This window comes from Talpa occidentalis, unplaced genomic scaffold, assembly GCF_014898055.3.
Source record: "Talpa occidentalis isolate TD23 unplaced genomic scaffold, MPIMG_talOcc4v2.1 talOcc4.17, whole genome shotgun sequence".
NCBI lineage: Eukaryota > Metazoa > Chordata > Mammalia > Eulipotyphla > Talpidae > Talpa > Talpa occidentalis.
Window position 1 is genome coordinate 9,777,338 of NW_023601754.1, and position 22,504 is coordinate 9,799,841.

Below are 22,504 nucleotides of genomic sequence, written 5' to 3' on the forward strand. Positions count from 1 at the left end.
TTTCCTGTTTTTTTTTTTTTTTTTAAAAATGTATAGACAACCCCACAGAAGATAGTACAGAGAGGAAATGAGACAGAGCCTTTGGGCCCACTCCACAGTCCAGCGCCCCAGCCTGTGCGCGGGCAGGTAGTAAAGACGGGGGGACACAGACCCTTGCAGCTCTGCTGCTAAGAGGTGTTGGCCCCGGCAGCCAGGACAGGGAGCGAGCAGCGGCTGGAGATCCGCACTAGCCAGACCCTCAGCTCTGCAAGCAGCTGGGTTTTAACTTCCTGTTTGTTTGGGGAACAGAACCGACACCTCATTTGCTGGGCTGGAGAGCCTGCCCAGGTCACTGCCACGAGGGCTCTGCCTGAGCTTTTTCTTTCTGTTGATGTTCACTGAGAAGGATCTGAGGCTTCCTCAGCGGTGTAGATTTTGGCAAATCTACACTGCTACTCGGAAGAGTGACCCTTTCGGGAAGAAGCCCTGTTTAGGCAAGGCATGTCCGAGCCTTCGGGATGAAGGTCTGAGAGAAACCACTTTTTCAAAGAAAATCTCTTTGCTCTCGAGAGCACGTGGAGCCTGTTGGTTACATGTATGTAACCCAGACAGGGGCCTCGTGTGGTGAATCTGCACGAGCATTCCCTGCTCAGGGGGTGGTATCTGGCCACTCTGTCTCCATGACCGAGACAAAGCAAGGCGGGAAGAGCGCTCCCTGCAATTCCAGCTTCCTTCCCGGAGACAGACTAAACGTGGGTGACCCCTCCCAAATGTCCTGGCGGGGAACTCACATTTAAGAAGCTGGGTTTTATAAGGTGTGCGCGCCCTTGGGGCTTTAGGATACACACACACTTCATGGAATCTTGACGTGATATCACAATCCAGAATAACGATGACCCGAAGTAGGTGGCGGTAGGAACTAGATATTTAATGCATCTGTTTCCCCTCTCCTAGTAGTTCAAAGGACAGTGAACTTGCATCCATGTCTTTCCTGCCAGGGACACTGTGCTTACCTGGAACTCTGTAAACAGGCTATGTGGAAACAGACTTCTAGGCACCCGCGGCTTCCACCAGAATTCCTGAGAAGTTTAGTTATTTCAGATTGTGAGCGTCCCAGGAGCGGGGACAAGACCAGGTACCTTGTCTCGCCCTGTCTCTCAAGCTTGCAGCATAGGGAGTCTGTAAAATGTGTGGCAGGCGGGGTCAAATCAAGGGGTGAATAAAGAGTCACTTGCGTCTCTTCCTTCCCCAACGACTATTCTGGAACTGCTTAAGCTTGAAGGTTTCCAGCACTGGAGCAGAACTCTCCTATTTGTATTGTTAACACAAGATCCCGTTGCTTATTTGGAAGGTAGAAGAGCCACTGTTTTCTTACTCCCAGCGCCACAGCTCAGTTGATGGTTTCTTCCTCTGCCCCGTCACCTGTGGAAGGAATGCAGACAACTTAGCTGGGGTGGAGGAGTGGAGCACGTGGTAACTAAAAAAACCGCTGGGGAGCTGCCCCTTATGTGGCTGAGGCCAATGTTAAAAGACCCAAAGTCCAAAGAAGTCAGTTGAAATTTTCTTACAGAGAAACTTACTTTTTTTATCAAACGTGTTTCAAGAGTGCCAGTTCCCTGTCCATTCGTGACGATGGGGGCATCACTGAACACATTTGTTGGGTGTAGAGATATTTTAGAGAAAGCGTCTGCGCGGATGGTCTGCAGTCGTTGTGGAGAGGACCGCCTGCGTGCCTCCATCTTTCGTCTGGCCTGTGGGTGCGTGGCTAGGGGAGAAGAGGAGACAGGGAAAGGGCAGGGGAGAGGCCGGAGAGAGAATGACGTCACCGAGTTTGCCCCGCACGGTTGCATGTCAGTGGGACAGGCAGATACGCACCTGTCCATTGGAGGCCGTGGCTGGGCTCTCTGGCCCTTCCGCGCGTGGTAGCCAGTAACTGGAGAACAGAGGGGCTCTGCAAGCAGGTGTGGCGGGAACTCGGCCGTTGGCCACCTCCTCTTTTCCTCAGTGAGCTCTCCTGGCAGGGTTACGTTTATGGCTCTTTAGCAAAAAGCATTTGAGGGATTTGCGTGGAAAGCTCTGGAAGCTGGTGGGAGAGAGAGGAAAGGACACGGGAGCTTCGTGTGTGAGAGCTGACGCGGGGCAGCCTGTGCAGCAAGGAAGCGTCCATTCTCCAGCTGCGTAGGTGCACACCCAGGCGCAGAGGCCCCACCAGCACTACTAGAGCCTCAGGGTTCCATTTAGGGATGTGCCTCCTGGGAATTATGAGCTTGTTAAAGGCTTGATATGGAAAAGAATTTTTTTTTTCTTTTTTTTTGGAAGAGGTTGGGGATACTACAGATAAGACGCAGGTAGATGGAAGTAATTACTTAAACACATAGGGGCAAGACTTACAGGTTTGGTGGCCCAGATTAAGATGCAGAGGAGCATATGAGGTTGATGATTATATTTCGGGGAGAGTTAATTGATGGAAGGTGAAGGCAGACAAAGAACCGCTGCTTACTGCCTTCTTGAATCCCAATCAGGAATTATGATTAAAGTCGCGGCGAGACAACAGAGGGCTGATGAATTGGTGTCTTTTTTTTTTTTTTTTTTTTTGCCGTCATTCACACTTGATTGACTTCAACCTTTCAAGTGCAAAAGTCTCTCTTTTCCATTATTATTCATAGCCATCTGAGTTTTTCTAATTAAAGTGTATGAAAACAATTACTGATCCGTCGTACCGAGTCTGTTAGAGGGGATGTCTGCCTTACTGTAATGCGTATGAAAAGCCCACAGTTTTCTATAATGATGTGCAGCTGAGGTGTTAGATAATTTTATTCTTTTTTACTCTGTAGGGCTTTTTTTTTTTCCTCATGATTCATTTTTCATAATTCCTAAAGATCCCAGGAAAGGACTGATCCTGCAGCTACAGCCGAGAAAGAAGGTGGGAGGGAGTCTTTTTTCCTTTCCCTTTCTCCCCGTCTTGCCCCCAACCTCGTGCTCCCCCTCGGCTTAGGACTATAAATTAATCGGTGACCTTTCACTTCTTGGATTCCCGCTGGACTCCCCAACCACACTGGTCAGAAATGCTTTCTATTAAAGAGAAAATAGCTGGAATGAGTTTGGCGATCTCCGCTCCGCTCCTAACGATTCATCAACAGCTAGCCCTCGCCAGCTGCCGACGAGCTTTGTGTGCGGGTGCAGATGTCTGAGAGCAGGAATTCATGTCACACACATTCACCTGCCACGCACCTGCTCGTCGTAAACACAGGCTTTCTGAGAACTCTTCTCTGGGGTGCCTGTTGCTTAATTTTTGCACCTATTGGCATCTGGGTTGCTGAGATGATTCTGATACTCCTGAGCGCGTGGGGGAGCTGCCTCTGGTGTTTATGAGACAGCTGTCTGGGTTTCGTCTAGGGTAGAGCCTGTCGCTGATGGTTCTGGTGAGCATGTCAGCAGCCACTCTGAACAAGGCTGGGATCTGCAGGCCAGGAAAAATAATTTTTTTTAAAATGCTATTTAATTTTGACCAATCTTTGTTACCGGGGGTGAGGTGCGATTACGATAGCCACGTTTGACAGGCATACATAACGTTTCCCAGTGAGGCTGGGCGCCCTGTAGAAAGGTTAGTGATGGCTGCAGTTTCTGGCCCTGTGATCTAGGTCAGTCCATAGCTCAGGCTGTCTCAAACTGTAGACCATTCCTAATTCATCTGGGCATATCACCGCTGACACCATAGCAGGCGAAGAGAGAGTGCCGCTTTTTAAGCGAAGATTCTCTTACTCCTCACATTGGCTGTTGAGGGCAGGAGGGCTTAGCTGGAGGGCAAATGACAACTTGTTTGGACAAGCTTCTAGCCAGATGGCAGGGAAGCCTGGAGAAGTGGCTGAGGATCGGACCTGAAATTGTAGCTATTTTGATCCAGCCTCATTCTGGAGTTGCTGTACCGGGAAGCCATGGCATGGTGAAGGTGGGGCGACGCTGCTGGGGAGTGCCGTGCGGGGCGCGCTCCGTCTGGGACACTGGCCAGAGGTTTCTTCGGCTGTTGTGTACCTTGGGCAAGAGCTCCAGAAGAAATCCTGGCTTTAGTGAGTCATGAGAAACGCTCGCTGACACTTGATCTCAGCTTGTAAAGGGTTACAAAATGTTGTTTCCTGGAGAGTGTGCCAGTGTGTCTGCGAGTCCTAGCCTTCCCTTTGTTCTCTTTCCTCTTCTTACCCTTCCCTTCACTCTTACTCCCTCCTCTTCTTGCCTGAATACATTTGAAAACAGTACTACAATGCTCCCTGCGTCAAGATTACCGTGTACTTTACTAGGTATGATTTAATTAGGGCCCTTATTATGTTTTCAGCAGCTTAAGGTGGGCCTTTCAACTTATCTACCTAATTGGTTGCACAAGAAGTTTCACAGCCCATGACAAAACATTGTCAGTGATCAAAGTCAAAATTCTGCATAAAGGAAAAATATTAATAATAAGATTATTCTTCAAGTGTGCACTGCTAATTATGTCCAGAATGTAACCGTAGAAACACTTTTGACTGATGTGAGCTTTGTCTAATAAACATGACTCTTCAGTGAGCTACGAAAAGTGACACCTCCAGCTTTTACACGAGTGAAGGCTAATTTTGCTTATTAAATAATTTCTTACGCATTTCCCTACTTTGTGTCTCTTTCCTCTCGATTTGACTCACCTTGTTTCTCTGCTTCTCGCCGTCCAGGTGACCACCCCGGAGATGGTGATGCCCAGCAGCATGTTCCTCCCAGCGGCTGTTCCAGATCGAGACGGGAGCTCCAGTTTGGAAGAGGCAGGCAAGCAGCCTGGTTAGTGTTGTTACTCCTGATCTCTGGGAATGGAGACAAAGTGAAATTATGGGCCAGAATCTTTACACAGTGGGGGTACAAGGCTCCTTTTCAGTGCTAACTGATCATCTGAAAGGCGCACCATCCTCAATGGCCGAGCACTCCCACCACTGAGGCCTTAATTGCAGGGACTTGTGGCGTACCTGTGTGATTTCGGGGCACTGGATTAGTTCTCTTCTGGGGCTCCTCTGCAACTGTTGTTCTCTGAGTCTTCTGTGATAGCCTTAGAAATTAGCATGGGGGTGCATTTGGAATGAATGTGGTGGACGTGACTGCTGCTGGTGCCCCCAGCGAGAGGCTCATTAGACCTCCGCTTGTGAGGTTCTCCTCCATCTTTCACCTTGTGCGGGGAAGAGTTCAGGCAAACTGCTGTCCCCCTGTCCTTGGGATTCTTCCGTATGAGGCAGGGGGCAGATGACCTAAAAAAGATGAGAATGTTTGTGGATGGGATCTCACTGTCAAAAAACTACTAGTATATTTTAATAATTGGACACTTGACTGTTCATTACTTCTGGAGAGGATCATCAAAAGTCACATTCTAACAGGAAATTAAGAATGAACGTTAAAAAATTCCAGAACTTCTTAATGATAATAGACAGTATTTCTCCTAAGTTCCCCACAACTTAGAACTTAGCATTAATTCACATATCCTACAATTCAGATCCACTGAGCTAGATTCCTCTGTGACCGACAAACATGAAAGGGGAATCCGGTCTAAGAGTGATTTCGGAGAAACTCAGGATTCTGAGTCAAGCAACTAAACATTGTTTCAAGACAGATCTGTGATATGACACAGGCCTATTCTGAAACTTTCTGTATGTCTTTATCCTCTCTGTTCATATGTTCTCATTCATGATCTGTACTAGATGCTGCCTGGATGCAGAGGGCCTGTGAAGAGAGCCTGTGTTGAGAGTGGCTATTTCCCTCATTTTTGCGCGGCTTTGCTAGCTAGGCTGGGTAGACTGCTCTGGGTGCTACCCTTGAAACAAAGCCGCCTTTGTCATTGGGCTTGAATCTTGTGTTTGTTTGCAGAAACCACAGAGGATCTGGGAAAGAGCATCATGCCCTCTGCCAGCACAGAGCACAGCGGAGATGTGAAACCCTCTCCTGCTGACCCAGGTTCTGTGAGAGAAGATTCAGGCTTCCTCTGCTGGAAGAAGGGGTGCAACCAGGTTTTCAAAACTTCCGCCGCTCTTCAGACGCACTTCAATGAGGTTCATGCCAAGAGGCCTCAGCTGCCTGTGTCAGACCGCCACGTGTACAAGTACCGCTGCAATCAGTGCAGCCTGGCCTTCAAGACCATCGAAAAGCTGCAGCTCCACTCTCAGTACCACGTGATCAGAGCGGCCACCATGTGCTGCCTTTGTCAGCGCAGTTTCCGAACTTTTCAGGCTCTGAAAAAACACCTCGAGACAAGCCACCTGGAGTTGAGTGAGGCCGACATCCAGCAGCTTTACGGCGGCCTTCTGGCCAATGGTGATCTCCTGGCGATGGGAGACCCCACCCTAGCCGAGGACCACACCATCATCGTTGAGGAAGACAAGGAGGAAGAGAGTGACTTGGAAGATAAGCAGAGCCCAACAGGTAGTGACTCTGGGTCTGTACAGGAAGACTCGGGCTCAGAGCCAAAGAGAGCGCTACCTTTCAGAAAAGGCCCCAACTTTACCATGGAGAAATTTCTAGACCCTTCTCGCCCTTATAAGTGTACTGTCTGCAAAGAATCTTTCACTCAAAAGAACATCCTTCTCGTGCACTACAATTCTGTCTCCCACCTGCATAAGTTAAAGAGAGCCCTTCAAGAATCAGCAACTGGTCAGCCAGAACCCACCAGCAGCCCAGACAATAAACCTTTCAAGTGTAACACCTGTAACGTGGCCTACAGCCAGAGTTCCACCTTGGAGATCCACATGCGGTCTGTGCTGCATCAAACCAAAGCCCGGGCGGCCAAGCTGGAGGCTGCAGGGGGCAGCAGCAATGGGACCGGGAACAGCAGCAGTGTCTCCTTGAGCTCCTCCACCCCAAGTCCTGTGAGCACCAGTGGTAGTAACAACTTCACCACCACCAATCCAGGCAGTGCCGCCATTGCTCCAGGCTCCAGCTTACTGAGCCAAGTGCCCACTGAAAGTGTAGGGATGCCGCCCCTGGGTAATCCCATTGGTGCCAACCTTTCTTCCCCTTCAGAGCCCAAGGAGGCCAATCGGAAGAAGTTGGCAGATATGATTGCATCCAGGCAGCAGCAGCAGCAGCAGCAACAGCAGCAACAGCAACAAGCACAGACACTGGCTCAGGCCCAGGCTCAAGTTCAAGCTCACTTGCAGCAAGAGCTGCAGCAGCAGGCTGCCCTGATTCAGTCTCAGCTGTTCAACCCCACCCTCCTTCCTCACTTCCCCATGACCACCGAGACCCTGCTGCAGCTGCAGCAGCAGCAGCATCTCCTCTTCCCTTTCTACATCCCCAGTGCCGAGTTCCAGCTCAACCCCGAGGTGAGCCTGCCAGTGACCAGTGGGGCACTGACACTGACCGGGACAGGCCCAGGCCTGCTGGAAGATCTGAAGGCTCAGGTGCAGCTCCCCCAGCAGAGCCACCAGCAGATCCTGCAGCAGCAGCAGCAGCAGCAGAGCCAGCTGTCTCTGTCCCAGAGTCACTCTGCCCTCCTACAGCCAAGTCAGCACCCTGAGAAGAAGAACAAGTTGGTTGTCAAAGAGAAGGAAAAAGAGAGCCAGAGAGAGAGGGATGGTGCTGAGGGGGAAGGCAACGCGGGACCAAAGGAATCGCTGCCAGATGCCTTGAAGGCCAAAGAGAAGAAAGAGTTGGCACCAGGGGGTAGTTCTGAGTCTTCCATGCTTCCCCCACGCATCGCCTCGGATGCCAGAGGGAACGCCACCAAGGCCTTGCTGGAGAACTTTGGCTTTGAGCTGGTCATTCAGTACAATGAGAACAAGCAGAAGGTGCAGAAGAAGAACGGGAAAACTGAGCAGGGAGAGAATCTGGAAAAGCTCGAGTGTGACTCCTGTGGCAAGCTCTTCTCCAACATCTTGATTTTAAAGAGTCATCAAGAGCACGTTCACCAAAATTACTTTCCCTTTAAACAGCTGGAGCGGTTTGCCAAACAGTACCGAGAGCACTACGACAAACTGTACCCCCTGAGGCCCCAGACCCCCGAGCCCCCCCCGCCGCCCCCTCCGCCGCCGCCGCCGCCCCTTCCCGCAGCGCCACCTCAGCCGGCGTCCACGCCCGCCATCCCTGCGTCGGCGCCCCCCATCACCTCCCCTACCATCGCACCGGCTCAGCCCTCCGTCCCGCTCACCCAGCTCTCCATGCCCATGGAGCTGCCCATCTTCTCGCCGCTGATGATGCAGACCATGCCGCTGCAGACCTTGCCGGCTCAGCTGCCCCCCCAGCTTGGACCCGTGGAGCCGCTGCCCGCAGACCTGGCCCAGCTGTACCAGCATCAGCTCAACCCCAGCCTGCTCCAGCAGCAGAACAAGAGGCCTCGCACCAGGATCACGGATGACCAGCTTCGAGTGCTGCGGCAGTATTTTGACATTAACAACTCCCCCAGTGAAGAGCAGATCAAAGAGATGGCCGACAAGTCTGGGTTGCCCCAGAAAGTGATCAAGCACTGGTTCAGAAACACGCTCTTCAAAGAGCGGCAGCGTAACAAGGACTCCCCTTACAACTTCAGCAACCCGCCCATCACCAGCCTGGAGGAGCTCAAGATCGACTCCCGGCCCCCCTCGCCGGAACCGCAGAAGCAGGAGTACTGGGGGAGCAAGAGGTCTTCCAGGACGAGGTTCACGGACTACCAGCTGCGGGTCCTGCAGGACTTCTTTGACGCCAACGCTTACCCCAAGGACGATGAGTTTGAACAACTCTCGAATTTACTGAACCTTCCGACCCGAGTCATAGTGGTCTGGTTTCAAAATGCCCGACAGAAGGCCCGGAAGAATTACGAGAATCAGGGAGAGGGCAAAGACGGAGAGCGGCGTGAACTTACGAATGACCGGTACATCCGCACGAGCAACTTGAACTACCAGTGCAAAAAATGTAGCCTGGTGTTTCAGCGCATCTTTGATCTCATCAAGCACCAGAAGAAGCTGTGTTACAAGGATGAGGATGAGGAGGGGCAGGAAGACAGCCAAAATGAGGATTCGATGGACGCCATGGAAATCCTGACGCCCACGAGCTCCTCCTGCAGCACCCCGATGCCATCCCAAGCTTACAGCGCCCCGGCGCCATCCACCAATACGGCTTCCTCTGCATTCCTGCAGCTCACAGCCGAGGCGGAAGAACTGGCCCCCTTCAGTTCCAAAGCGGAGGCGAGTGATGAGAAACCAAAGCAGGCTGAACCTCTCAGTGCGCAGCCAAACCCAACCCAAGAAAAGCAAGGACAACCAAAGGCAGAGCTGCAGCAGCAAGACCAGCCTGAGCAAAAGACAAACACAGCCCAGCAAAAGCTCCCACAGCTGACTGCCCCCCCCTCGTTACCACAGCCTCCCCCGCAAGCACCCCCGCCTCAGTGTCCCTTACCCCAGTCGAGTCCCAGTCCTTCCCAGCTCTCCCACTTGCCTCTCAAGCCTCTCCACACGTCGACCCCGCAACAGCTGGCAAACCTACCTCCTCAGCTAATCCCCTACCAGTGCGACCAGTGCAAGCTGGCATTCCCATCATTTGAGCACTGGCAAGAGCATCAGCAGCTTCACTTCCTGAGCGCGCAGAACCAGTTCATCCACCCCCAGTTTTTGGACAGGTCACTGGATATGCCTTTCATGTTGTTCGATCCTAGCAACCCACTCCTGGCCAGCCAGCTGCTCTCTGGGGCCATACCTCAGATTCCAGCCAGCTCGGCCACGTCTCCTTCAACTCCAACCTCCACCATGAACACTCTGAAGAGGAAGCTGGAGGAAAAGGCCAGCGCCAGTCCCGGGGAGAATGACAGCGGAACGGGAGGCGAAGAACCGCAGAGAGACAAGCGTTTGCGGACCACCATCACGCCAGAACAGCTAGAAATTCTCTACCAGAAGTATCTGCTGGACTCCAACCCAACTCGAAAGATGTTGGATCACATTGCGCATGAGGTGGGCTTAAAGAAGCGTGTGGTACAGGTCTGGTTTCAGAACACCCGAGCCCGGGAAAGAAAAGGACAATTCCGGGCCGTGGGCCCAGCCCAGGCCCATCGGAGATGCCCTTTTTGCAGGGCGCTCTTCAAAGCCAAGACTGCCCTTGAGGCTCACATCCGGTCCCGCCATTGGCACGAAGCCAAGAGAGCTGGCTACAACCTAACTCTGTCTGCAATGCTCTTGGACTGCGATGGGGGACTCCAGATGAAAGGAGATCTTTTTGATGGAACTAGCTTTTCTCACCTTCCCCCAACTAGTAGTGACGGCCAAGGTGTTCCCCTCTCGCCTGTGAGTAAAACTATGGAGTTGTCTCCCAGAACTCTTCTCAGCCCTTCTTCCATCAAGGTGGAAGGGATCGAAGACTTTGAAAGCCCCTCCATGTCCTCGGTTAATCTAAACTTTGACCAAACGAAACTGGATAACGACGACTGTTCCTCTGTCAACACGGCGATCACGGATACCACCACTGGCGATGAGGGCAACGCAGACAATGACAGTGCCACGGGAATAGCAACTGAAACCAAATCCTCCTCTGCGCCCAGTGAGGGGCTGACCAAAGCGGCCATGATGGCAATGTCCGAGTACGAAGATCGGCTGTCATCTGGTCTGGTCAGCCCAGCCCCGAGCTTTTACAGCAAGGAATATGACAATGAAGGTACCGTGGACTACAGTGAAACCTCAAGTCTCGCAGACCCCTGCTCCCCAAGTCCTGGCGCGAGTGGGTCGGCAGGCAAATCTGGAGACAGCGGGGATCGGCCCGGGCAGAAACGTTTTCGCACTCAGATGACCAATCTGCAGCTAAAGGTCCTCAAGTCATGCTTTAATGACTACAGGACACCCACCATGCTAGAGTGCGAGGTCCTGGGCAATGACATTGGACTGCCAAAGAGAGTTGTTCAGGTCTGGTTCCAGAATGCCCGGGCAAAAGAAAAGAAGTCCAAGTTGAGCATGGCCAAGCATTTTGGTATAAACCAAACGAGTTACGAGGGACCCAAAACAGAGTGCACTTTGTGTGGCATCAAGTACAGCGCTCGACTGTCTGTACGTGACCATATCTTTTCCCAACAGCATATCTCCAAAGTTAAAGACACCATTGGAAGCCAGCTGGACAAGGAGAAAGAATACTTCGACCCAGCCACTGTACGCCAGTTGATGGCTCAACAAGAGTTGGACCGGATTAAAAAGGCCAATGAGGTCCTCGGACTGGCAGCTCAGCAGCAAGGGATGTTTGACAATGCCCCCCTTCAGGCTCTTAACCTTCCGACGGCATACCCAGCGCTCCAGGGCATTCCTCCCGTGTTGCTCCCCGGCCTCAACAGCCCCTCCTTGCCAGGTTTTACTCCATCCAACACAGGTGGGTTCTGCTCCGGGCTCGGCATTCTCTCTCGGCATTATAGAGATACCCGGGTAGTGTGTTTTCTGCAGTTACCCACCCAGACCTTCTGAGTGTTGTGCAGACAGGAAACTCACTTTCTGTGCTTCACTAACAGCCACAAAACTTGGGGTCCCTTACTCTGAGCTCCCCTAATGCTGTGATGTATGTGGTTCTTTGCTTTCCTGGGACCGGAGCTGCTGGTTAGAACAATCTGCTTTGAAACCACTGTCCTGTCTTGTGTTGAGCAGCACCAGCAGGGAAGTAGGGAAGAACGAGAAGGTCCTGGCATACTAGATCCTGGGATAGTCTCAAGAAAAAGATTTCCATCCTAGACCTTTCCATTCGGTCCCTGTGGAAATCTTGAGCCCCTCTTGACACTTGTTGAAACCATAAGACACTGGAACAAGCCAGCTAATTCTTAATTGTGCCCTATGGAAAATTTAAGTCAACTATTGAACCCCCCATTTGAGTCCCTAGGCGCCCCCACCCCCCACTTTAGAGGGCAACTCTGGCAGTAGAAGTGCTATGAGGAGGAAGTCCTCGTGTGGTACACCCTTAGGCCTGGGCTTCTCTTCTAGCTACGACAGCAAGACTGCTAGTTCCTGATGAGCATGCCTGTGTATGTGATTAGCTTGGGATTTTGACGTGTTTGTCCTCCAGGCCAAAAAAATAAATGTTAATGGTCACTTTTAGGGTTCTGCAATTACCCTTGCCTTTATTTCCTTTTGCCCATCACCGTTTCTCCTCCCCGGGCCCTCTGTTTTAGAGTGATACACTTGTACTATTGCCCCACCAAAGAGGGAGTTTCCCAGTTCTTCTGGGTACCACTCTCGTTTCTCCTGCTCTGTGCTCACCAGTCTTCTGGGTCTAGCTGTCTTTCCTCAAGGAGCCTTCACCTCCAGGACGTCGTGAGGGTTGGGTGTAGATCAGCGAGTTCTCCCTTCGGCCTGCACTGAGCAGCACATTCACCACCCCTACGGAGTGCCTCTTTGTGCTCCAGTGTGTCCCTTGCCCGGGGGTGGAAGCATGCCTGCTGCTTTCCAGGGTAGTTCTGGTTTCTGGTTGAATTAATTCTAAGTTTTGTAATTTTGGCAGTATTTACAGAACACGAGGCTACAGCATTCCTGGGTCCCAGTTTGTTATCCAAAGAGAAGAGCAAGAAAAGGAAGTATTAAGATGTAGAAGTCATGGCTTATATATATTGGCAACTAATGTCACAGAATGATGCTAAAGCCAGCTAAACACATGCCAGGAGAGAAGCTGTGGAAAGCGGCCAGACGCTGAATTACCCTTGCAGCCCAGGACCTTGGCAGAGGGGCTTGGGAAGGCCCAACATTTCGTAATGTGAAAAAATTAGAATCAGAATGTCTGATCTATTCCCCTTGTTTTACAGATGAGAAAACTGAGGCCCAGAGAGGTCAAGACCATTCCGCAAGCTAGGGTAGGAGCCAGAGCTCCCACCCAGGCCTCCGGGCTCCCAGTGCTATGTGCTCCTTCCACAACACCCAATATGAGCCAGTCAGTCAACAGGTATATGTTTAGTGCTACTCAGGTTCTGACCACTTAAAGTGGACTTGAGATAGAAAGATATGCTCTTAATTACTCAAGGCGCCCACCTGACTGTACCACAGCTCACAGAAGCACTGGATTTGGCATGGGAGGGAAGCTGTATATTGAGCATCTGTTATACGTCAGGCTAAATATAAATAGTAAGCCCTTCCCATATGATCTTGCATTTACTCCCTGCAACCAGCTACTGTGTAAAGCTGAATTCCCCAGAGGTCACCTAATGGATCCAGGGTCACATGGGCAAATGTGGGATCAGCCATTGTGTCAGTCTGACTCCAGAGATGCCATTCTTGGTTCTGATCTTGAAAACGAGAAAACAAGGCCCTGAAATTATTCTGGATGATGTACTGAGCTAGCAGGGGTTCAGTAAATGTTTCTTAAAATTTGACTGTCTTATGTGGAATGTAAGTTCCAGATCGAGAAAGTCAGCTTAAGGCCTTCTGACCTGGAACTTATTCCAGAAAGCCTGGCGACCAGGCTGCAGAAACCTCCAGACACTCCTTCCTGGCCCCACTACTGTTTTGGCTCTAACTCAAACCTGAGAAGTGGAGCAGGCCCGTCGCAAAAAACTGGCAAGAGCTATAACCCAAGTTTAGAATTCGTAACCCACCCTCTCTGCCTTGTTTGTGCCAGTTTAATCAATGGGCCTTTATAAATATTTCCGAGTTGAGACAGATTTTCTGTTATCAGTCTCATGTGCATTGAGGAAACTGGATGCCTTCATCTCCGCTATCCTTTCTGTACTGGAAGAGTAAAAATTAGCAACAGCCAGGTGATTCTGAGAGATGCGTCACCCTTGGCTGTCCAAATGCTAATGGTGGTTTTTCTGGGATTGGCAATTTGAGGCAACCTTGTTCTCTCGTCATCTGAAATTTGAGGGTTTGAAAATGCTGCTTAATGATCCCATGAACATGCACCACCGTAGCCAGCATTGTCTTCACCCAGGTCTGGGCTTCAGAGTGTGTTCCTCACAAGACCGTGTCAGGGTGCTCCGTATCCAGCTTTCTGGCAGGAGGTGGTCCAGATGAACTAGCAAGGGACGCTAGGATTTCTGATTTTACATTTTGATGTCCTCTAAAATAAAGGCTTGAGTACTGCCCAGTGTTTTGGGTGTGATGTCTAAAGCCTGCTGCCCGTGAATTGTACTCAATTCCTGAGTCAGCACACCCTGTCCCATCCCACCTCCTTGCTTAATGCACCTGCAGACTGTCTTCCACCACCACGGAACAGAGACGGGGAGATAGCTGTGGGTGAAGGAGGCTATTAGGCTGCGAGCTTGGTGAGGCTTTTCAGGTAATAATAGACTAGGCCTAAGTGTGACAGTAGAACTGTACCCCCACGTGGGCCTAGTCACCCACCTAATCAAAAGTCCTTTGCCTCCCCATAAGCAGTTGTACCAGGGGTAGATTGCTGCTTAGGAATTGGTGGTGCCAGCACCTTGGGCTTTCCCATTTCTGACACTGCTTTGCTCCTCTTCCCGTGACTGCTTTTCAAGCATCACAGCCCTAGCTTCCCGGGTGGGCAGATAGAGAAGAATGCTCGTTCCCAGCAAAGTCCAGAATCTTATTCCTGGTTGGTTAAATTTCCCAAAAGATCTCTTGAAGTAGATACCAGCTGAGCCAAGGCAGTGGGGCAGTTTTCCCTGAAAGGACGGTTTTAATTCCTTCCCGTTCCTTCTCCACCCTCTGCCTTCCCACTGGACCCAATCATCTGCAGCAGTGGAGGCCGGAGAGGAGCGCGTGTGGGACCTGTTATTTTTGTTCTCGTGGCCTTGGGGTCTGGCGGGTATCTTGCTCTCTCTTCCCGTTGCCTCCCTCCTCTGGACAACTTCCGGTGAGGCCTCTTTGCTGTGCTATTTCCATGGAACTTTGACGAAGGCCTTGAGTTCCCAAGTGGAAGAGCTCGTTTTGAGGCTGATGTCATTGGGCAGAATGGATGGTAGCTGGGAGCGCAGCAAAGACAGTATGAACCAGGGGTGTGGCATTTTGGAAAAGAAGGTATTGGTGGTGGTTTTTAGCCGAGAGAGGAAGTATGGGACCTGACCCAGAACTGGGTCCTATTACGAATCCAAGGCTGTCTGATCCTGAATCCAGTAGGAGGCCTCCATTGAAACAAACACTGGTTTTGAGAGGATGCCTCAAGCTTACCCCTTGAGATCTCAGACTCTGTGCCAGTGACACAGGTAAAAGTGTCCTAAGCTTCAACCTCACCACCTCAGAATGACTTGTGATTTCTCTGTCTCCGTTCCTTTCAGCTTTAACGTCTCCCAAACCGAACCTGATGGGTCTGCCCAGCACAACAGTTCCTTCCCCTGGCCTCCCCACCTCTGGATTACCAAATAAACCGTCCTCAGCGTCGCTGAGCTCCCCAACCCCAGCACAAGCCACCATGGCGATGGCCCCTCAGCAACCCCCCCAGCCTCAGCAGCAGCCACAGGTGCAGCCGCCCCCGCCAGTAGCCCAGCCGCCAGCCACGCCACAGCTCCCACAACAGCAGCCACGCAAGGACAAAGACGGCGAGAAGGTAAAGGAGAAGGAAAAGGCACACAAAGGGAAAGGGGAAGCCCTGCCTGTCCCCAAGAAGGAGAAAGGAGAGGCTCCCACGGCGGCTGCAGCCACGATCTCAGCCCCGCTGCCCGCCATGGAATATGCGGTGGACCCTGCACAGCTGCAGGCCCTGCAGGCAGCCTTGACTTCGGACCCCACAGCATTGCTCACGAGCCAGTTCCTTCCTTACTTTGTACCAGGCTTCTCTCCTTATTACGCCCCCCAGATCCCTGGCGCCCTGCAGAGCGGGTACCTGCAGCCTATGTATGGCATGGAAGGCCTGTTTCCCTACAGCCCTGCGCTGTCACAGGCCCTAATGGGGCTGTCCCCGGGCTCCCTACTGCAGCAGTACCAGCAATACCAGCAGAGTCTGCAGGAGGCGATCCAGCAGCAGCAGCAGCGGCAACTACAGCAGCAGCAGCAGCAGCAAAAAGTGCAGCAGCAGCAGCAGCAGCAGCAGCAGCAGCAGCAGCAGCAGCCCAAAGCAAGCCAAACCCCAGTCCCCCAGGGGGCTGCCTCCCCAGACAAAGACCCTGCCAAAGAATCCCCCAAACCAGAAGAGCAGAAAAACGCACCCCGTGAGGTGTCCCCCCTCCTGCCGAAACCCCCCGAAGAGCCAGAAGCAGAAAGCAAAAGTGCGGACTCCCTCTACGACCCCTTCATTGTTCCAAAGGTGCAGTACAAGTTGGTCTGCCGCAAGTGCCAGGCGGGCTTCGGGGACGAGGAGGCGGCCAGGAGCCACCTGCAGTCCCTCTGCTGCTTCGGCCAGCCGGCGGCGAACCTGCAAGAGATGGTGCTTCGCGTGCCCGCGGGCGGCGGCGCGGGCGGGGGCGCGGGCGGGGGCGGCGCGTACCACTGCCTGGCGTGCGAGAGCGCGCTCTGCGGGGAGGAAGCTCTGAGTCAACATCTCGAGTCGGCCTTGCACAAACACAGAACAATCACGAGAGCAGCAAGAAACGCCAAAGAGCACCCTAGTTTATTACCTCACTCTGCCTGCTTCCCCGATCCTAGCACCGCATCTACCTCGCAGTCTGCCGCTCACTCCAACGACAGCCCCCCGCCCGCGCCGGCCCCCGCGCCCCCGCCCGCCGCGCCCCCCGCCCCCGGAAGTCCTGGCCGCCAGTGGGCCCCCGGGCTTCGGCCGCGAAGCCCCCTTCTTTTCCTCCTCTCTCCTCATCTTCAACGGTTACCTCAAGTTCATGCAGCACCTCAGGGGTTCAGCCCTCGATGCCAACAGACGACTATTCGGAGGAGTCTGACACGGATCTCAGCCAAAAGTCCGACGGACCGGCGAGCCCGGCGGGGGGCCCCGCGGACCCCGGCTGCCCCAGGACAGTGGTCTGACCCTAGGGACGGACACTTCAGATTGTAAGCTTTGAAGATGAACAGTACACACAAATGAATTTAAATAAAAAATTAATAACAAACCAATTTCAAAAAATAGACTAACTGCAATTCCAAAGCTTCTAACCAAAAAAAAAAAAAAGAAAAAAAAAGAAAAAAAAGAAAAAGCGTGGGTTGTTTTCCCATATACCTGTCTATGCCGGTGATTTCACATTCTCGTCTTTCTTTCCTTCTTTTAATATTGAAAAACCAACCAACAAACCAACCTTAACCCCGTTCCAGCGCGTCCTTTTGAAGGTACTATCGGTCTGGGAAACACAAGTCCGCAGGGCCTCCCCGATGTCTTTGGAGCTTAAGCCCCTTGTATATTTGCCCCCTTTCAATAAACGCCCCACGTTGATAGCACAGAGGAGCCCGGCATGCACTGTATGGGAAAGCAGTCCACCTTGTCACAGTTTTAAATTCCTTGCTATCTTAGCATTCAGATACCAATGGCTTGCTAAAAGAAAAAAAAAAAAAGAAATGTAATGTCTTTTTATTCTCAGGTCAATCGCTCACACTTTGTTCTGTTTTCAGAATCATTGTTTTATATATATATTATTTTTCAGTTTTTTTTTTTTTGTTCCAGAAAAGATTTTTTTTTGTTTTGTTTTGTTAATTTAAAAATGGGCAGAAAGTATTCGAGAAAAACAATGTGAACTGCTTTAGCTTTCTGGGGATTTCAAGGATAGCTTTTCTGCTGAAGCCAATTTCAAGGGGAAAAGTTAAGCACTCCCACTTTCAGAGAAAAAAAAAAAACCCACACACAAAGAGTGTTGAGGACTTGTAGCTTAAAAAATAAGTTTTAAAAACTGACTTTCTGTATTTATGATAGATATGACCATTTTTGGTGTTGAGTAGATTGTTGCATTGGAAATGAACTGAAGCAGTATGGTAGATTTAAAAGGAAAAAAAAAAACCTTTTGTGTACATTTAGCTTTTTGTATGGTCCAGCTGACAGCTCCTCATTTGATGTTGTCTTGTTCATCCCTAGCAGATAGATTGCAATCCGTTGATTCGCCTAAGCTTTTCTCCCCTTTGTCCCTTAATTCCTCTCTCTCTCTCCTCCTCCCGTCTCCCCTCCTGTAATCTCCCACTTAAGGCAGCTGCCTTCATTTCTTGGAGGGTAGCTGCAAAATTATTTTATAAAGCTAAAGAAAGAATTTCAAAGGGTTCTAGGGGTCATTAGGATCCTCACAGATTATTTTTGGTTGGGGAGTTGAAACTTTTTAAAGGCATATAATTCTAGTTACCTACGTCTGTTAGCCTCGTGCATTTATTTTTTTATTTGCCCTCCCCTGGGCTTTCCTTTCGCCCCTTCTTTTCCCCCTCGTCTGGTAGCTACCAATATCCTTTTTCTAAACAAAAGGATGTGTTTGTGTAATTGGACTGTGTGCTTTGCTTTTCTAAAAAAAGTTCTTGGTTAGGGGTTTGGTTTTTGTTTTGTTTTGTTTTCTCTCTCAGAAAAATAAATTTCATGCTTTAAATAAAATCCAAAGACACACCCTTTCACTGCTGACGCAGGAAAAAAGGGAAAGGGTTCTTGTTACTTGAGAATTTGTTTCCGATTCAAACAAACGAGACTTAAGTTTAAGAAGTAGTAAAACAAAAGATTCCCAGGTTGTTAGATGCCCCTTCTGCAAGCAGAGGGGCGACTGTTAATGACACTTCCATATACCAAAAGACACATTTTTTACTTCAAAGTTTTGTCAGGCAGTCTGAGCGGCGAGAGATCCCGAGCGCAGCCAACAAAGCAGCAGATAGCAATGGACAGAGAGCAGAAAAGGCAGGGACCGTGAGGCACTCGTGTCACCTTCGCCCCCGCATTCCTCTCTCACACCCACCACCCACACACACCTCTCTCATCTTAAAACACGGTTGGAACTTTTGAAAGGAAAACTTTGTGCTGCTAAAGTGTAGATTCTGGAGACAAATAGATGCTTTGCTGTTTTCACTTTCACACGCAAACATCCACAGAAGCAATCTCCCCTCGCCCCCAGTGTGACTCCTCCTCCTCCCTCCATTCTCTTCCTTATGTTTCAAAAGGGAACTTTGAAGACTGTGAATGCAGGTTCCATTGGTCACCTTCCGGGCTTCTTTTCCCCAGTGCTGAAGCCACTCATCGACTTTGCAAAAGACTGGAGCATTCCAAGATCTGAAAACGGATTTTCTTTTTTTCCTTTCTGTCTTTTTCTTTTTTAGCCGGGACTATTTTATTTTTATGAATTTGTTTCTAGTTTAACGAGAGAGTAGATCCTGAACTGTTGTACATATTTCTAACTAGGCTGATGCACAGTGCAAATTCCTTTTTTTTTTTTTTTTTGTTTTTTAAAGTAGAAATACTAAAGAATACCATCTAACTATTCATACCAGTATCCAGTTGTAGCATACGGTGTCAAAAACAAGTACGCAAAACATTTGCTGTTTTAACAAGCTATTTTCTTTTAACAAGAATTCTTGTATTTCTCCCTGTGTTTGAGATGAACATTTTTAAATTTTAAAGTTGTACAGTTTTTTGTTTTCCATTATTTTATCTTGTTTGTAACTCTATGAAATATATATATATATATTTTTTGCCATTTAACTGTTGTATGTTACTGTGTCTGTATCATATAGAAAAAAAAAAGGTTTGTTTTTGTTTTTGGTTCTCTATGTGATACCAATTAACAATTTAACACTAGTTTTATCTGTCAAATTTTGCTAGGTCTTTTCTGAAAACTTGGTTTTTCAAAATGATTATTGCTTGGTAATAGTGCAATTTCTAAACCGTTTCTTCCCCCCTCAACTTTAAGTTCATTTCCTTGTAATTTTGCCACCCTTCCCCCAATGGTTTTTTTTTTTTTTTTTCTTCTTTTCTTTCTTTGAGCTACTATGCCATACCCCCTCTGTGAGGCAGAGTGACTGTAGGTATTTGTTTTGTTATGCCACGCCTTGACCTGTGGGTGTGTTTGGCAACAGCAGGGTGGCTGGGTAGATTGGCAGAGTATGCTTCCACCCACTATTGTTCCGCAGAGGGGTTATGTGATTGTTCCAACCTGGAGTGGGTTGCACACTAAATGCTTCCTCTACAACTATACCGCCCACATACATGTTCATTCAGAAAAGAAAAAATTGTCAGCATTAACCCAGAAGTAGCAAAGCAGTCAGTGATGGTAAAAGTTAGAGGTCAGACGTGAGCTGGTTTGATGTCTGTGGGCTCAGCTCCACCCTGGCAATGACCAGTCTCACTCACACAGCCTGAATTCACTACTCAATTGTAGGTTGGTCTCTCAGAGAATTTACTCCCGCCTGCTGCATAGTAGGTAGCTGAGGAGACTATCTCAACTCACTTTTTAAATTAATTCTTCACTTCCATTAACACTTTGTTGGTATTTTTTTCTGTCAAATACTCTACAGTGTGGGCTTGTGCTGAGTCACAGCACCAAAGGGCCCCACAGAATGGGAATTCATTTCATTCATCCTTCCTCCATCCTTCCAAAAAGAAACTTAAGAAGGAAACGCACACACACATACACACACACGCGGAAAACTTTAATCTAGGAAGTTTTTTTAAAAATTAAAAGTTATTTAGAGAGATGAATGTGGCCAAAGTTTTACACGATTGAAAATAAAGTAAAACAGACGGCATGTGTTTAAACCTGAGCTTATCAGGCATGGCAGGAAGTTGCAGGAGAGAGAGGCAGTGACCCAAGCCAGTGCACTTGATTCATGGACATATATTTTTTTTAAATAATAAATTAAATTAAAACATTTTAAATAGAAGCATAAATTGAGTTGGTTGTTGGCGCTGAGATACTGCCCACTGTGAAACAAAGCTTTGACTAATTTCTTTTGTTTGTTTGTTTACTTTCTTGGGGGGGAGGGGGGCAAGTCTGGGTAGGAAAGAAAGCATAAATGAACATGACCCTGAGGTGAAGAGGTATATGAACAGCCTTTGCAATGTACAAAAAAACAAAAAAACAAAAAAAAAAAAACAAAAAAAATAGAGCAAGTGAAACCAAAAATGATGTTCTTGGTGTTTTTTCTATAATGTAGTCTTGTTAGCTTTTTTGTTACTGTAACAATGCTGATCTCGAACTGTACCAAAATACATGGAGACTAACAAACAGAACCACATGGAACTTTCAAACTGAAAAAAAAAAAAAATTTGTCACAAAAACTTTGTTGTCATAGTTAAGTTGATTGTAGATGGTAATTGAATATACTCCTTTGAAAATATTTCATCAAGTATGTTTCCTGCTCATTGTGATACATTAAAAAAATATGAGCAAAAGTTTTGGTCTCTGTCACCCAATTTTGTATGCATGCGTGAGAGAGAAAGAGGTTGATGACTGGCAAAGTGTAGATTTCAACAGTGGTAGTTGAGGTTGTGTGTAAAAGACGGCTCATTCCAGGGTACACAAACGCGCTAGTATTCCCAAATGATCTTGCATTTCCCATCTGGCACCCATGAAGATGGCCACGTTATTTTAATGAGGAGAGTAAGGCTGACAGCTTGGGTAGTATTTCGATGCAATATAGGGCCGTAAGAGCACCTAGATTTTTAATGAAGTAGTCACACAAGAATTTCTGACACTTGGTACAACCACTAGCAAAAGAAGTTTTGTAGATGACCAGGAGAGAAGGTAGGTTCAAGTTCTCAGGAAGAAGAATTCGATCCAGTGTTTATGACGATATGAAAGGTAAATTGAATTTTAGATAGATGATGAACTACACTAACATTTCCTAGCATAGTACTTTTTATAGAATCTAGGTAAGAGCAGTCTGTAAAACAGCTGAAGCATTAGTAAACTTCTGTGTACAAGAGAATACTCAAGAACCCTCCCTTACAACAGAAAATTCCTGAAAAATCATTAATAAAGAGAATAGCCACGATTGGGCCCACAGGCCCTCCAGTCTTCTCTAATTTATAGCCACACTTGATAAATAATTTACAAAGCACCAGCAGCTGGACCTGGACAGTATTGCAGGCTAGCTGTTCCCTTACAAAATCTGGGCCATCTGCCTTTGGCCAACAAGGATTTTTTTCTACCCCAGAGGTTGAGCTATGAAACGCTCCCATGTTGGCTTAGACAGTGAAGAAGCAGTGGCCTTATTTATTTAAAATTTCAAAGAATTCCACAACTGGCACAGGCATTACAAGTGCTCAGGAAGAAAAAATTGCTTCGCTCACAGGTACCCGAATCTGTGCTAAACAAGTAATGTCACTGTCCCTAAAGAAACCCTGATCTGTCCCGAGGCCTTGTACCTTTCTGTTGAGTGTTCCTACAGAAACAGGTGGCTTCATTGTCAGTGTGTTTTCTTTGCACACAGTTATGTCACTGTGCAGTTATGTCCAGCTCACAAAAAAAGTACAGTAAGATAAAATTTGTTCAGACTCAAAGCCACATCTGTCTTTCTAAGCTATAATTATTTTAAAGTCTGGAAGGATCACTGAAACATTCTAAATGGAACTAATTTTTCAGAGGGGTTTTGCTGCTTCAGCTCTTTGGAAGAAGGTGACTACAATTCAAATTCTAATGATAAATATTTAACAAGAAAATAAGACACAATCTTAGTGATGCATCAAAAGTCTCTAAGCACCTAAATTACTTTCAGAGAGAGTTGAGTACGCGACTGGTTTTTTTGTTGTTGTTTTCCCTTAATGGTAAAGAAGTCTTCCAACCTGGCTTCAACATCATGCTCATGTGGAT

The 22,504-nt window shown here is 48.8% G+C and overlaps 1 protein-coding gene and 1 long non-coding RNA gene across 3 annotated transcripts in view; one reads left to right on the top strand and one right to left on the bottom strand.

Annotated features, from left to right (window-relative positions):
• ZFHX3 (zinc finger homeobox 3) overlaps positions 1 to 21,087 on the top strand; it is a 1,259,585-nt gene extending 1,238,498 nt beyond the window's left edge. Inside the window, 5 exon segments of the mRNA XM_054696960.1 lie at positions 4,677 to 4,779; positions 5,851 to 11,292; positions 15,137 to 16,528; positions 16,531 to 16,755; positions 16,758 to 21,087. Of these exon segments, the coding sequence (XP_054552935.1) occupies positions 4,677 to 4,779; positions 5,851 to 11,292; positions 15,137 to 16,528; positions 16,531 to 16,755; positions 16,758 to 16,807 (7,212 nt within the window). The 3' untranslated portion in view covers positions 16,808 to 21,087.
• LOC119249019 (uncharacterized) lies at positions 23 to 16,801 on the bottom strand. 2 transcript variants are annotated; one of them, XR_008552407.1, is made up of 6 exons: positions 16,619 to 16,801; positions 4,962 to 5,237; positions 4,650 to 4,802; positions 1,855 to 2,062; positions 1,560 to 1,744; positions 23 to 1,401 (listed from the first exon to the last, which is right to left on the bottom strand). It is a non-coding gene; the product is annotated as an uncharacterized LOC119249019 (long non-coding RNA). The 2 variants fall into 2 exon arrangements; XR_005126035.2 differs by lacking the exon at positions 16,619 to 16,801 and adding an exon at positions 16,412 to 16,461.
• Positions 21,088 to 22,504: the final 1,417 nt, after the last annotated feature.